This window comes from Cyprinus carpio, chromosome B6, assembly GCF_018340385.1.
Source record: "Cyprinus carpio isolate SPL01 chromosome B6, ASM1834038v1, whole genome shotgun sequence".
Taxonomy (NCBI): Eukaryota; Metazoa; Chordata; class Actinopteri; order Cypriniformes; family Cyprinidae; genus Cyprinus; species Cyprinus carpio.
The window spans coordinates 16,724,014-16,740,414 of NC_056602.1; the positions used below are offsets into that span (position 1 = coordinate 16,724,014).

At 35.0% G+C, this 16,401-nt stretch overlaps 2 protein-coding genes across 2 annotated transcripts in view; both read left to right on the plus strand.

The window, feature by feature from the left end:
* LOC109097926 (disks large homolog 1-like) overlaps positions 1–7,487 on the plus strand; it is a 129,965-nt gene extending 122,478 nt beyond the window's left edge. The window contains 7 exon segments of the mRNA XM_042725908.1: positions 2,778–2,819; positions 3,395–3,445; positions 3,583–3,684; positions 3,774–3,946; positions 4,103–4,212; positions 4,293–4,384; positions 5,728–7,487. Of these exon segments, the coding sequence (XP_042581842.1) occupies positions 2,778–2,819; positions 3,395–3,445; positions 3,583–3,684; positions 3,774–3,946; positions 4,103–4,212; positions 4,293–4,384; positions 5,728–5,834 (677 nt within the window). The 3' untranslated portion in view covers positions 5,835–7,487.
* An 858-nt stretch (positions 7,488–8,345) lies between these two features.
* Positions 8,346–15,645, plus strand: LOC109066118 (melanotransferrin-like). Its single transcript, XM_042725909.1, has 16 exons — positions 8,346–8,602; positions 8,779–8,933; positions 9,910–10,009; positions 10,330–10,515; positions 10,606–10,756; positions 10,878–10,945; positions 11,435–11,619; positions 11,744–11,906; positions 12,041–12,192; positions 12,484–12,580; positions 13,032–13,226; positions 13,422–13,575; positions 13,691–13,758; positions 13,928–14,115; positions 14,202–14,394; positions 14,531–15,645. The coding sequence occupies exons 1-16, from the start codon at positions 8,554–8,556 to the stop codon at positions 14,596–14,598; spliced, it is 2,172 nt and encodes a 723-aa protein (XP_042581843.1). The 5' UTR covers positions 8,346–8,553; the 3' UTR covers positions 14,599–15,645.
* The last annotated feature ends 756 nt before the right edge of the window (positions 15,646–16,401 follow it).

Sequence of the window (16,401 nt, forward strand, 5' to 3'; positions counted from 1 at the left end):
AATTGTAGTTTTCTTTGTGTCTGGATGTCTCAGCAGGAGCAACATATTTTATGTAATATAAAAGAAAATAATATTAAACAACCAAAATAAACCACTTACTAGAAATAAAACTAATGCAAAAACAATGGAGAGTCCCAGGCAAGCAAAGTCTTTAAGTAAAATTTGTTATTTATTGAAAATTATAAATGATAACAGTCACAGCTGATAATAATAATGAAAAAAATAAATAGATAAAGATTAAAAATCAATACAAAATCTAAAACTGAATATACGGACTATATTCTGTTAAAATTTCTGAGAGTATAATCTAAATTTAAGTATAATAATCTTAAGAAGTCAAAAGACAAAGCCTTTGGAGTATTTGATATGAGCAGAAGAAAATAAGAAGCTGTGCCAGAAGTCAACTGGAGTAATATACATAATATACTAGAAACTTACATTCTATACAACCAGATGATATTACAAGATGTCATGTCTGATCGATAGACGTCAGGGAATTTTCTATATATACACCTGTTACATGTTTTTCTCTGCCCAAGTTACTCTAAGTCAAAGAGAGGTCACAGTGACATGACAATATGGGTCATAATGTAGATAAGATCAGATAAAAGTACCAGATGAACTTGTGGTTTTACATCCATGGAGCACAAACAGCAAGCTTTGCAAATCTTCAAATATAAGTCTGCAAATACCATTTAGCTCTTAGAAAATCACACTTGGTACCAAGAAAATCGGAGACAAATTAAGCAAACATCCTTGCATATAATAAAAAATATTCTGCAGAGAATAAGTTTCCAACATCCCTTAAGCATAACAAAATGTACTTTTATATGTCAAATAAAGAAAAATATACTTTGTCAATGGAATATGAAGAAAAGAACAGTAATAAAGAAGAATAAATGAATAATAATTGTGTATATGAGTAACATAAAACAGTAATATGAATAATATGAATATGTAATATGAATATAACAACAATAAAATAATCAAGGATAAATCACAAGGAATATACTGTACAAATAAATATGAAAAATAAGAAACGTAATCACAAATTTGCATACACCAAAATAGATTTGATATTTTATCTGTGTCTTTGTATGTTGTGACGGTTAACCAACATCAGAGAACTGTGAACATGCAAATTATAATGTTAACTCAAAATCTCAGGGGATGCTTCAAGTCAGTATATTACTTCTAAGGGTTTCGGCTAACAAAAACCCCTGGGAATCCTGGGTTTAGGGCTTTGAACAAATGCCTAACCCAAAGTATTAAATGTTGGTGTGTAACTCACATCTTTTCCTTTACTTATTCCCCCCCACTAAGCAATTGGACACGTTATTTTTATCCTGGTGAAAGACAAAATGGTCAGAAAAAAATAAATAAATCTCAGGGCTTGGGAAAGTGGGCTCTTTTATCTTGCCAGTAAGCAACCACCTAGCCTAGCAACTGCGTGGCAATGCCTTGGAAATCATCCACAACACCTTAGCATTGGAGCAAGTTTTGCACCATTCTATTTTCTTGTGAATATGTAAAAATGTAGTTACTGCTGTAATTTTGCTTTGGGAGATGAGTTTGATATGTGCTTTTGGGGACAAATGCAAATAATGCCATAGACAGAAAGGAATTTAATGCTCGTGTTCTGTTTGATGTTGACACTAAGATACACACTCCCTTCAGTTCTTTATTTTGATTTCTTTCAAACTAAAATAACAAGTTTCTAAAAGAAAAAAAATGCATGTCTTCTTTGTGAGCAATCTTCAATAATATCTACACACTTGGTCAAATCAAAAATGCTAAAACAATATAAAGGGAAAAAAGAAGATACTTTTAAAAATAATTTCAATTAGACAGTAATATTTTAAATGTTTTTGAAAGAATTGTATCAGTACTGCATTTATTTGCTGAAAAATATATACATTATATACATTTTTATATATAATATTTTATAGAACATATTTTTATGTCATTTAGTTTCTGTGATAGAAAAGCTCAATTTCAGCAGTCCAGATTTCAGTGTCATTTGATCCTTCAGAAATGATTCTTATATGCTGATTTGGTTCTAAGGAAAGATTTCTTATTAATTATAAATGTCAAAAAATATATATACAGTATATGCTTAATATTTTATTATATCTTTTTTTTTTTTTTTGAGGAATGGAAAGTTTAAATGAACAGCATTTTTTTTAATTCTTAAAATGTCTTTACTGTCATTTTTAATTGATTTTAATATATCCTTGCTGAATAAAGGTATTATTTCTAAAATAAAATAAAATATAAACAAAACAAATGACCCTAAACTTTTGAACGTTTGGTAGTGTGAAAACAGTCACAACAGAACATGAGGGGGTTGAGATCAGCATGGTTGATATGATGGAAAGTTATGTGCAATCTTCCATGATTCCTGGATGTTTAGTATTTGTGTGTCCTCTCTAAGACTTCTAGACTTCTTTTAGGTGGTGGAGTGGAGCCCCTCTGTTCATCAGTGTTCACCGCACCATGACTGTGTTAAGACCCTTGAGAGTTTCTAACATGCATTCTGAGGGTATCAGATGATTTGAAATGTTTCATACTGATAAAACTACCAAACTCATTTTGTACAAGCAATTTTGTGAAAAACCGAGCAAAATAAAATCAGCTTTAGGGCCTCAGAGTCATGTCCTGCACAGGTTCTTAACACTGCCATCTGCTGGTGACCACTCTTAGTATTGCGTTTGTTATTTTCCTGCAAAGCTTGTTTTTGTGTCTGTGGTGTTCATTTTCCCTTTTTATGGTTTCAGAGCATGTAACTTCTAATGCCAGCGATAGTGAAAGTAGTTACCGTAAGTTTGTGTTCCCCTTTATTTCCTTTCATCACGTTGTTTCATCTCTTTAAACTTCATTAGTTTGAGTATTTATTTCCCTTTGTTATCCCAGCTTTCCTTTAACCAACAGAAGCTCACTTTACTCTATTATGCGTTATAGTTCATAAGCTAGTTTCCCATACATGGTAGTTTCATGTAATAAAACAGGTGCTGGTTATCTGTGTACCTTGCTTAGTGATCATACTGGATACACAGAATAATATGGCCTGGAATATTACCTTCAAATAACAATCACAGTCATTTGAACAGCAAGTGTCTTTCAACAGTTTTGTAACTGGCCTGTCATTCACATCGAGTGGTCTGAAAAACCTCTTGAACTTTGTGAATGCTACATGGCTCTTAAATCTCATTTGAACAGTGAGTGAAAATTGGAGACTACTGTTCAAAACAAAAGCATGTAGGCATAGGGTGACCAAGTAATATATTTGAAATGTAAATGAATAGCAATGAATGCAAAAGAAATGCATTTGAACATCAGATTTACACAGTGCACAGTATTTTTGAACTTATATCAGTGTTTCTGTATCTATTAGGTGGACAGGAAGAGTATGTCCTCTCGTATGAGACAGTCATGCAACAAGAAGGTGAGTGTCTTTCATAATGGCTTTCTTATATTATGGTGCATTGGTTCATATATCTTCATTTAACTGTGTCTGTGTGTAATTTTGCTTGACTGATTGATTGTACGGACCCATTGTAAAGTTATTATTGTGGTTTACAGTGAATTATGCTCGTCCGGTGATTATCCTTGGACCCATGAAAGACCGGATCAATGATGATCTAATCTCGGAGTTCCCGGACAAGTTTGGATCATGTGTTCCCCGTGAGTACATAACCACGGTTTTATCATTTCTTCTGCAGAATTTCATACCGTCTGCATTGTTTTTATGTTCGTTTCTGTTCTTTAACCAGACACGACTAGACCAAAGCGAGACTATGAGGTTGATGGAAGAGACTACCATTTTGTTATTTCACGGGAACAAATGGAAAAAGACATTCAAGATCACAAGTTCATCGAAGCCGGCCAATATAACAACCACCTCTACGGGACAAGCGTGCAGTCTGTGCGAGAGGTTGCAGAAAAGGTGAATGAGTTTAACTAGTTAGGAAGTAATAAAGGAAATTATGGCAGTAATAAAAAAGGCATTGGTTTGTGAGAGTATCATGCTGACCTTCAGATTTGCATTGTACACCATTTTTCTCATTTCTCACATGACGATCTGTTTTTCATTGTTCTTTAAGGCAAGCACTGCATCCTGGATGTCTCAGGCAATGCCATCAAGCGACTCCAGTTAGCACAGCTCTTCCCCATTGCAGTGTTCGTGAAACCCAAATCAGTGGAGAATATTTTGTATGTTACTTTTACTGTCAAACACACAATAAATGCTACACTGATTGGCACTAATAATATGTCCTCTGTGTCCTTCGCAGAGAGATGAATAAAAGATTGCTGGAGGAGCAAGGCAGGAAGACCTATGACAGAGCCATGAAACTGGAGCAGGAATTCCAAGAGCATTTCACCGGTGAGAACAGTAAAGTAAACTTCTATCCAAATCAGCTGTGACCTTTCTGCTTCGTCATTTTCATGTATACCTGTAACGAAGCCGTAATCTGCATTTAAAAGACGAAGTAATCATTTTGAATAAAAAAGTGGGAACAGACATTTGAAAACAAACTCACTGCAGATGACATTTGGTATCTTTGTATTAGTGCTTACACAAAAGATTTTTGAGTTTTATACTGCTGTAACAATATAAACATGAAATGTAGCAACACCAGCTTAATTCGCATAGATTTTACAATGCGCGTTGACCAATAAAAAGTGCTGCTTGGTTCGGAAGTGATTTCTGTAAGAGGTGTGCTTCATACATCGTTACATTAACTCTTTCCCCACCAGCATTTTTGAAAAAAGTTGCCAGCCACCGCCAGCGATTTTGATTATTTTCACTAAAAATTGATGGCGTCCAGTATATTTTGCTATAGGTATATATATATATATATATATATATATATATATATATATATTTTTTCTATTTTTTTTTTTTTTTTAAGTTTTATTCTAGCTTAAAGCATTCTTTTTTTTATCAACACTTGAATGTAGGTAGGTTTCATAAAAATATATAGTTTTGAGCAAAGAGGTGAGAAAATCACATTTTTATCAAAAACTACATCTGGATAATATTCAGTACGATTATCAAAGCATAAATCCAATAAATCGCTTCCATCAACACCTCCAAAGCTTGCACAGACATATACCACTTCCTGGATCATCATTTTACTCCGTATCATTATGCAGTTTTCATTTATATGCTGTCTATTGCTGATGATCGCATTATTAATATTATATTTTAATATCCATCTGTTTACATAAGAGATCCCTCGTTTCTCCGACCTGTTTACGTGTGTTTTTGTTCGGGAGGTTTTGTACCCATTCAGAAGATGTGTAATAGCGCCCCCGAGTGTATAACAGTGAAAACACGTAAAGCTGTAAAAACTCGTCTTTGGCGGGGAAGCGTCGTCTTCTAAAAGATGAGATAACTCATCAATGGCGGTGAAAGAGTTAATGACAATGGGCAATGAACGTGAAAATTCTCTAAATTGTTGCTTAAGTGGCTGCACCTTAGGACAAAACGAAATGTTCCAATTTTTTTGTTTTTTATACGATAATTTGAAGTATTCCAATTGCCGTTAGCAACTATTTGTATTTATTTTATTAAATATTACTAAAGAGTAACAGCATTTGCTATCGTTGTGGGCCGCCTGTATCCAGTCCCACATTTCCTGAGAACTTTTTAAAAGATATATTTTTTCCATTGAACAAGAAGATGTATGATACTTAATGATGTTCATCTAATCATTCCTTCAGCCATTGTACAAGGGGACACGTTAGAAGAGATCTACAACCAGGTTAAGCAGATCATCGAGGAGCAGTCTGGGCCGTTCATCTGGGTACCTTTCAAAGAGAAATTGTGAGATGGCTGGAGACAAATGAACCTTATTTTAGTATTTTTTTTAATTTCTGTTTTCTTTTTTTATATATATACTAACCTGGCCTGCTGCTTGCATTGGCTTTTTGACCCTTAAGCATAGGAAATACATTTTCTTTGGATGGGCTTGGGGTCATGGTGGTCTCACGGCCACCTCTCTCTCTCTCATGCCTCTCTTTGAAACTGCTGTCTAGAACTCGCATCCCAATCTCCGCATTTCATCCTCCGGTGGGAGGAGACATGCCTGACCAGCGACTTACGGGACAGATTATACGGTACAGATTCCTTAATGTTTAAGGGAGGTGACTTGCTCGAAGGAAAACCAATAAGTTAATGCATTATATACATTTTGGTTTGTTCTTTTTCCCATATATGATCAGAACTTAACTCTTTCATGTCTGTCTCTGAAAAGACATAAAGCCACACTTTGCACGTTTTTTTGCATTAAGAGCATGTTTTGAATTACTCTTTTTCAGTTAACATATGTTCTTACGTTTTTGAGCTACGTGAACTGCAGCCACCATATTACTTCTGTTTTCTCTCGTTTATCTTGTAAAATCAAGCAGCCCACTAATTTTAAGCAGCTGATCAGTTTTGTCACAAGTGCACAAAGAGGACAAAAACATTTGGCACAAAAGTTCTTCTTTTTATATTAAATGTCTATTTGTCTTAACAATCTGTGTACATTTTAATCAAGGTGCAAATGGGAAGTAGCTTTTAGCTGAGGTGAAAAGGAACTGCTTACAATTATCTTTCAAATCCAGGTGATGACATATTCTTACTTAAAGAAACAAATGCAAAATGCAAATAAGAGAGTATAAATTGTAATGTATATTCAACCCTCAGTATACTGCCTATTTTGTTATAATAAAGTCTATATTGAGCTTTAATTAAACTCCACACCTATGGGAATTATTTTCTTTATAATGTCAAACATACACTCGTATGAATATGCGTGTATGTATATAAAAATAAATATAAATAGATATATAAATATATATTTTCCTTTACGTTTACCACCATCACTTTTGTTGTTAATGGTTTGTTTTATGCAAAATCACAGACACACAGGACACATTGGCTGAATGGTGGTGTTCCATTTGCATCTGCTCAAACAATATGAAATAAAACTCAAGTTGGCAGTTTGTAGTCTTCTGCTATCTCTCTCTCTCCTGTGTAGTTATGTCATATTTACTTTTTCATGTGATGTGCATGATTTCTAAAAGCAATAGTCTTTGACACATTAAACATGAGCGAGAAGCGGAGGAGAGGGCTTCTCTTTCTGTTTTCACCTGGGATTGTGAAAATGTCAGAGTAAGCATGAACTGTAAACGTTTGAGGCTAGGAGATTCTTGCCTCCATGTGTGTGAACTTGTCGACTGCCCACAGCTGAAGAGAGATTTGCTTTGCCACTCTCTAACACAAGCCTTTAACTCTCCACCAAGGGGGCGCGCTGACAGCGTAAACCTTTTCGTTCTTAAGTTACTCGGAGATGATTGTTTTCTAAAAGATTGCTTCTCTAACTTGTCATCTTGGCTTTCTAACACATTTTTGACTAGATTATGTACATAATCTGCCAACTTGATTCATTCCATTTGTCAAAAAGGAGAACAGCTAATAAAAACGTTTTTTTCTCATATACAGTGTTTTTGTGTATCTATTTGTATTTCTTTACAAATATTTCTTTAAAGTTTGACAAAAAAAGGGGTCTTCAATTTATGTGAATAATAAATAAATGTCACAAATGCTTCATCTTTTGAACAGTTATATCCTTCTTTTTAAAGAGATAGTTCACCCAAAATTGAAAATTGCCATCAATCTGCATTCTTATTCTGTGGAACATAAAAGGAAGATGTTTTTTCCATACTGTAAGTAATTGCTAAACCAAAACGTGTGTGTTCCGCAAATTTTTGGCTGAACTATCACTTTAAGCAACACACCAGAAGAGCTGGAGAAAACACTGCCACCATAAAGTATGCTGCATTATTGTATAATTGTACTATATTTGTCTCGTTAAACATGTTTCCTTCCTGTTGTAAAACAGGAATAAATCACAGTCACAATTCCCTGTTGGCATGACACCTCTAGGTAGCAGCTGAATAGATGCTTTATGATGACAATAAAATTATTATTGAAACGAATACATTTAAGTTTTAAGTCAGACATAATCAAAATGTTTGAGTCTGAATAATATCAATACTTAGTCAAGAAGTGTCTATCTCTACGGTTTTATTCTTATAGCCTATCCTGCATGGTTTGAAAACGTATTGTTTGGACAATTTTGGGGGGAGAAACGAAAACTGGCAACCAGAATGTGTCCAAACACCTTTTGAACAAAATATCTAAACTACGTTAGATTGTCATTTGCTTCTTTTTCAAGGTTAAAAGTTATTTTTCCTGGGTGTCTAAGTGACACTGCCCTTGATTCAGAGCATTTTTTAAATTCCCTTATGGAAAAAGGTGGAGTTTTAAAGAATGAAAGACCACTCTGTGTGCACCTTGGACCTCTGCCCGTCGGTTGGACGTGTCGTCGTCATGTCGACATTATCCTGATTTTTGACTGCACGTATCTTTTATGATTAAGGTAGGCTACTATTTCCCCTTTAGTTATGTCGAAGGGCTGAGTCGTATTTTGGACTTTGCAACAGTCTCTCAGATATAAAGCTACAGAAACACACTAACATCTGCGCACTCTCGAGTCAGAGATGGACACCTGGGCTATTCTAAGCATTCTGCTTGCGGTCACGCATTACGGTAAGAAACATTTCATATGAGGTGAAAATAGTTTTTGTATCTCTGTCTTTTAAGTATTGTAGCTGTATGAAATGTATATTTTGAATTATGTTAGCAACAGTATGATTATGAGACTCTTTTGGAAATAAAGGTGGAAGGCTAAAAATGGTGATAATATTATAAATATCTTCGTTTAGTGTCAGGGCAGAGTGCGATAAGATGGTGCACTATTTCTCCTGCGGAGGAGTCCAAATGTAAAGAAATGGCTCAGGCATTCACCAACGCTGCAATTCGGCCAGCGCTACAATGCGTCCTCTCCTCATCTAAAGCCGAATGCGCTCAAAAACTCACCGTAAGTCTGTCCGTCCAGTCACCAAACCAGCTAACAGAAAACGTTCTCAGAACTTTAACTAACGTTCTGGCAATGTTAAGAACAAACGTTCTTCCAGTAATATTAATACAGCACTCAGTCAGAGATTTCTGGTCATTAATAATGTTCTCAAAGCGTTAGCAGCACGGAAAAGTTTCATATAGGCCTACGAAATATTTCTGTTGGATGTTCATCTAACTTAATGCTTTTTAAGTTTTACTAGGCCTACTTGTTTAAGGGAACTTTTAAAAGTAAAGCTCCCATAATGTGTGCAACATTAAAATATGGAATATTCGTAACGACAACAAAGTTTTTGAAAATTCAGAATTAATGTTTTCATAACTTAATAGGAACGTTAGCAGAACGTTCTCAGAACACGTTAGCTGGTATATCTATCATTTTTTTTAATGTGATGGAAATGTGCATGTGATAAAATGAAATTTTACATGTGACAATTGTCTTTATATTTTAAGATTTTTTATTATTATTATTTTTTTTATTATTATTATTTTATTTTTGCTTAAACATTGAAATTCTAAATTGTATCACTTTTATAGAACAGAACATGTCAAACTACCTGAAAATGTAAAAAATAAAAATCATGTTTACATTTTTATAATTTTCACATTGAAATTATATATATATATATATATATATATATATATATATATATATATATATATATATATATATATATATATATATAAGTTTTAATACATTTGTTTATGAGGGTCGTAGCCTCACAGAAAAATCCAAGGTTCAGATTTAAAAAGCTTTTCTGCCACACAGAGAATTTATCACAAACATATGACAAATGGTAATGTGTTCCTGCTCAGATAGTGTGCATTTGTAGTATTTTGTCTGTTCATTTTATTTGCAGAAGTACACTAATATCATTTTCTTCTCAGAAAATCTTCAATAATCAATATGCAGTTTTGATCAATATTGCTTTTGACAGAAAAATGAAGTTGATGCCTTCTCAGCCAGTGCTAAAGAGATATATGACATTGGCAAGCAAGCCAGCTTTAAAATTGCAGCTGGAGAATCTGGAGCAGATGGTATGTTGTTCTTTTGGTGCTGTAGACACCAGATTATGCAAGTTGTAACTCTGAAATCTGCCTTTGAAATGGAAAAGCAGTGGTTAAAGCCATAAATGTCAACAGTACCATTAGGTTGAATATTAACAGATTTACAATTTCTGTATCTGTATTTGATTGCATACTTTATTATAATAAAAAAAAATGTAGTGAATGTCCATTATAAGTATGGATGTTATGGACTATATCCATTGTTTTATCTGGCTAAATTCTACTTTTAGAGCAACTAGTTAGTCATAACTAGTTAGTCTTAAAATTTGTTCTTCATCTAACGGCCACAGGCAAAGGAATAACATACTACGGTGTTGCTGTGGTGAAAAGGACAAATACTGCTATCAACATCAACAATCTGAAGGGGAAGAAGTCTTGTCACACTGGCAAGCACCGCACAGCTGGCTGGAACATCCCTCTGGGGTATTTGATTGACAGTGGAATGATGTCAGCCATGGGCTGCAAAATCTCTCAAGGTAGTCCATTGTTTATGGTGCAGCACATCTTAAATTGTCAGATGCTCTTTTTCAGAAGGAAACATTTTTTTTGGTGGCTTCATGTTTCAGGGGTTGCTGACTTCTTTAACGCCAGCTGTATCCCTGGGGCTAAAGATGACCCTGCATCCCTGTGTCAGCTGTGTGTAGGAGATGGAACAGGAAAACATAAGTGTGATGAAAGCACTTCCGAGCAGTACTATGCATATAACGGAGCATTCAGGTACCATATTTATTAAAAAAAATTAAATCATACCATAGTGAAACATAGCTGGTGCAGTTACAGCTTTGATAATGAGAAATATTCTCAGTGTGTCGCTTAACTGTTGTTTTGGGCTTCACAGGTGCTTGGTTGAGAATGCAGGTGATGTCGCCTTTGTGAAGCACACAACTGTAAGCGAGAATACAGATGGTAAATGTGTACTCCAGTGGTTCTCAACCAGGGAACTTCAGCAAACTTCCAAGGGGGATGCATACTTAATGTTATATTTAAATATATAATTAAAGATATAATAATAATATCATTAATTCATTAACTCATAGAAAGTATAATTATTCCATCTTAATTAATGAAGATGCCACATGAAATCATACACACATATAAACAAAAATAGGTACATGGCAGCAAATTATCAGATAAATTTGCAAATCAAAAATAAATCCTCAGTTTCTGTTAATGCTATAATATAGTCAATATTATGGTTAGAGCTTCTATGCATAGCAATGAGTATGTTAGTGATTATAAGAAAATAAAGTGAACGCAAGCACACATGCATTGGAGTTTTCTTATGCTAAGTATACATAGTAAATATACAGGAAGTGTGGACAGTAAAGTTGGATAAGTGATAGATTATCATTTGTATATGAAGTTAATAATACATCTTTTAACTTTCTGTCTCAGGTCAGGGTGATTCATGGGCTCAAGGCTTGCACTCTGAGGACTATCAGCTCCTGTGTCGGGACGGCACCCGCAGTCCAGTCAGTGATTTTGAGAAATGCCATCTTGCTCGAGTCCCATCGAGGGGGATTGTTGTCCGCACTGACATCAGCAGTTCAGTGGTTTACAACATGTTACGTGAGGGACTGGTATGATCCTTTTTGAAATCATCCTTTATTAGGATTTTGAAATCCAAAAACAAATTTGTACATTTGTATTTCAATGACTGTTTCATTTAAGTGTGTGTGTGTGTGTGTGTGTGTTTCTCTTTAGCAAAAGTCTGGGTTCTCCATGTTCTCCTCAGCAGGCTTTGAGGGGACAAACTTGTTGTTCAGCGACGCTTCAACCACGTTTATCCAAGCAGGAAATGAAAACTATATCGAATGGATGGGCCGATACTATTACATACTGAGAGCTGTGGACTGCACAGAGTCAGGTGGGAATCTTTGCATCTTTATCGAACAATCAAAAATTAGAATTTGAAATGCAGCAAATTTACTATGCATGCGATTTACTTTTTTATATTGTACACAAAATCTGTGTTTCTCTGTGATGGGTGTGTGTGTGTAGACGTTCCCTCTAACCTACGCTGGTGTGTCCTGTCTCATGGAGAGCAGCAAAAATGTGCAGACATGGCTGTGGCTTTCAAAAGCAAAACATTGATTCCTAATATTCAGTGTATCTATGGCGCGTCTGCGGAGGACTGTATGAAGAAAATACAAGTATGCCAATTAAGAGATATTTGAATACCAAACTCACTTATTCATACCCGCTGATACCAAAACGATAACTATAAAGATAGATATAATGACAACTGTATCATCATATATATCAAGCCCTTATTATACTCATAGTTTCCCTCACTAAAATCTGCAGTACATCACAACAGTCAAGTTCAGTGACTAAAAATTCTATTAAATTTCACCATGGAGAAACAGATTTGTATAAACTCAAGGCTGCTGAAAAAGTGGCCGGTCACTGGGCTGTATTTGAATGAGACTCTTTTCCTCCAGAACAAGGAAGCTGATGCCATCACTCTTGACGGAGGTTACATCTACACAGCAGGGAAGAGTTTTGGTTTGATACCTGCAGTCGGGGAGAGCTACACAGGTTAGAGCCATACACTTTCAATGTACTTTGACTTTTGGATCAAATGTTTTTTATATGACTTCAATATGATATGAAGTAAACATTTAAAATATGGGGGGGGGGGGCATTTTAGGAAAAAAGAATATTAATAGATATTAAAAGACCATTCATTATATTAATAGAAAATATAAGACCATAGAAAAAAACACATTTAAAAAGGCAGTAGAGATATGATTATGCGATTCATTATATTAATAGATATGTATAGTTAATACACATTAATTCATTAGATTATTCAATTAATAAGTCATTATAAATGTATGAAATTACTTGAATATAGTATAATGTGAACAGTTAAATGTGCTCACTAGGTTACTTGGGAAAGATTTTCAACAGTGCCTGATGAAACATCAGCTGTTTTATTCATAAATGATGATTCATTTTCACAAGCCACTGTGATTCTCTGTGCTAGGAGACACTGACGGAAGCATTTATTATGCTGTGGCTGTGCTGAGAAAGAGCAACAGAGACATCCAGAGATTCAGTGACCTCAAGAGCAAGCGCTCCTGTCACACAGGTTATGGAAGGACTGCAGGCTGGAACATTCCAATGGGTCTGCTAATAGAAAAAGGCATCATCAGACCGCAGACATGCCAAGTGGCCCAAGGTAGGACATGTCCTGTAGTGCACACATACCATGGGTTCCTAAAATCTAGAACAACAGTGGAAAGCTTTCAGGTTTTAACTCAGATTGTTACTTGTAACTTTGTATCATTTACTACAAAGGTATTGAAACAAAGGCATATTGTTCTGCTATATAAATAGCAAAATCAGTGTAATGAGGGTGTGATTCTGCTTTTAGCTGCTGGGGAGTTCTTTCAATCAGCCTGTGTACCTGGAGCCAATCAGAAAGGTTTTCCCAGTAACCTGTGTGAGCAGTGCATTGGAGACTCCAGTGGCCAGAACAAGTGTGAAAAAGGCAAGGACCTATACGACGGTTACGATGGAGCCTTCAGGTAATCCACTATACTGCAGAAAAGATCTGAAAGATTTGGTGCTAATTTGCGTTTTGCCAATTGAGTATTTGCATAACAGCTAAATATTTATCATGGTCTCTGTTTATATTCTCAGGTGCCTTGTTGAAGGTCATGGTGATGTGGCCTTTGTCAAACATTCCACTGTATTCCAGAACACAGATGGTAAAAAGATCTCTGTTGATTTAGGCCTTTAAACATCTTTATAGAGCTGTTCAGTCATGATGTCAGTTTGTAGGCCAGACTGCCAAGTATTTTACATGCAGCAAGCAGACCATTACATCATGTGTAAAAGTCTCTGGTAGTTCTCTCATGTCAGAACTGTTATTTCCAGGAACCAATACAGATTCTTGGGCGGTACACCTGGATTCCCGTGAATTTCAGCTGCTTTGCTCTCAAGAGTCTCGTGCTGAAGTCACTCAGTACACTAAGTGCAACTTGGCCCGTGTCCCTTCCCACGCCGTTATGATAAGACCCGATACCAACCGTCACGTCATCTTTGGCCTCCTGGACAAAGCCCAGGTATGTAAATCCAAATGTCATTTTTCAAGGTCATTTGAAAATGGAGTTGTCCTTGTTTGTATGACTTTTTGGTTGGCATCTTTCAGAACTTCTTTGGAGTTAATGCTGCCTCAGGCTTCAAGATGTTTGACTCCAAACCCTATGAGGGATCCGACCTGATTTTCAAGGATTCAACTATCACTTTAATTGGTGTAGGAGAGAGGAAGACGTATGAGGAATGGCTTGGCCAGAGCTACTTGGATGCTGTAATAGCCATGGAGTGTTCAGCTTCATCAACAGGTACGGCTCTCATCAACAGGCCACTCTCTCTCTCTCTCTCTCTCTCTCTCTCTCTCTCTCTCTCTCTCCATATATATATATCTATATATCTCTGGATTCTTTTAATAAGTCTTTTCACTTTGTTTTTCTCTTACAGTGTTTTCCTCATCCTCACTATTGCTGATGTCCATTGTGAGCTCCCTGGTGTCTCTGTTGGCTTTATAGGGGGTCTGCCAGCCACAGAAGTGTTTCTGGTGACTTCATCCCTTCTTGACTCTGATCTTCATACACATGCTGAAATTTCTAGTATTTAGGTGATTCAAGTTCAAATCAAATCGCTAAATCTAAAGCTACAATATGCTTAAGCAATAGCAATGCCTTTTATCTGTGATTGTAATGGTACATAGTACACAGTACATGCCTAGTATGGTTGATAAGCTTTCTAAGTGGGTAATTTTGGGGACCGTCTTAAATTAGGAACTGAAAAGAGTTGGTTAAAGCCTTTTTTTTATTTTATTTTTTTTTAACCAAAGCTGGTTTGTTATTATGACCATTTGTATTATTTCTACTCTGAAATTGCTGAGGGCAATAGCCATATCAGTGCATATGCTTTGCCTGTTACATATTTATTGCACAATGTTTATTGCAGCTTTTAAAACCGACATTTTATTATGTTATGAACTATTTGAAGGCACATGCCATATCAGGGAATATGCTGTGTCTAGCATGTTCCTCATTGCTGATTTTTGTATTGTGCAGTTGAATGCAGCATGCACTGGAGTTGTACTACTGAAAGGTTCTTTTCCTCTCACATACAAGCTGATTCTTGCTTGCTTAAATTAACAACATACTGTGCTAATGCATTTGAAATCCAAAATATTTTGTGACTAATCTAATAAGTAGTCATTGAGATGAAATAAGCTTTTGAGCTGTGATAAACACAGCAATGCTTTCATATCAGGGGGAGGAGGAGTATTTCATTTCAAAACCCACAATTGTGCTCCAGCTGATGATTTACACATTGTTTAACACAATATCACTCTTTTGCTTTCTTGCTTTATGATGTTTCTTTGAGAGATTTATTTTTATTTGTTCAGATACCATATCAGTGTATATGTGCTGAAACATGAATGTCCTTCATTAATGTCTGCTTTGTCTTGCAATTTCTTAATGAAATGATTGAGATTTAACTAATATTTAGTTGCCAGACCAGTGCGTCTGCTCAAGTATTACAGTATATTGTCACTTATTTGAAATAAACAAGCATCTTAAGATTTGTGTTTTTGTTCATCACTGCAGCATAATGATTTAAGGATTGACAGGGAAATGACAAAACATGTTTATTACTTATTATTTACTGAAGAGGATTGCATTTTCATCGGTCTTATATTATTTGAAAATTATGTCAAAATGTCTGAGATTTTATTTTAGTCCAGATCTGTTATTCTCCAGTTATGTTTTTTAAAAGGTTCACTTTGTAAAATGACCCTGAAGAAGACACTTCAGGTGTCTTATAATAATATAATCAGGTATATTATAATATAAAATGTATAATAAGGTGTTTTCAGCCTGTGTTATAATAATTTAAGTATTATTAAAAAATAAATATGAATAATTAAATATTATTTTTATATGTAATTTGACATTATATTCAAGTGCATAAGGCTTGAGCTATTCAAATATAGATAGATAGATAGACTGATAGACAGATAGATCAAATAGATTAGTTATGTCAGAAAATTTATAATATTTTCTTATCTGATTATTATTATTTAAATGACACATCTTTCTTCAATATACCATTTTAACTTTAATATATTACACAAAAAAAGTTTTAAAAAGCTATATCAACTTTATTATTTAACTTTATTATAGATGAGTGGAAATACCATGAAGTCTGGCTCTATAACAGCTGTAGCACCATCTGCTGATCATATTACCATACTGGATTCTACGTGTACTGTACATCCATAAAGCTTCAAAATACTGCATAAGCAAACAAGGGAACGGTTCTAACATTAAGGGGGA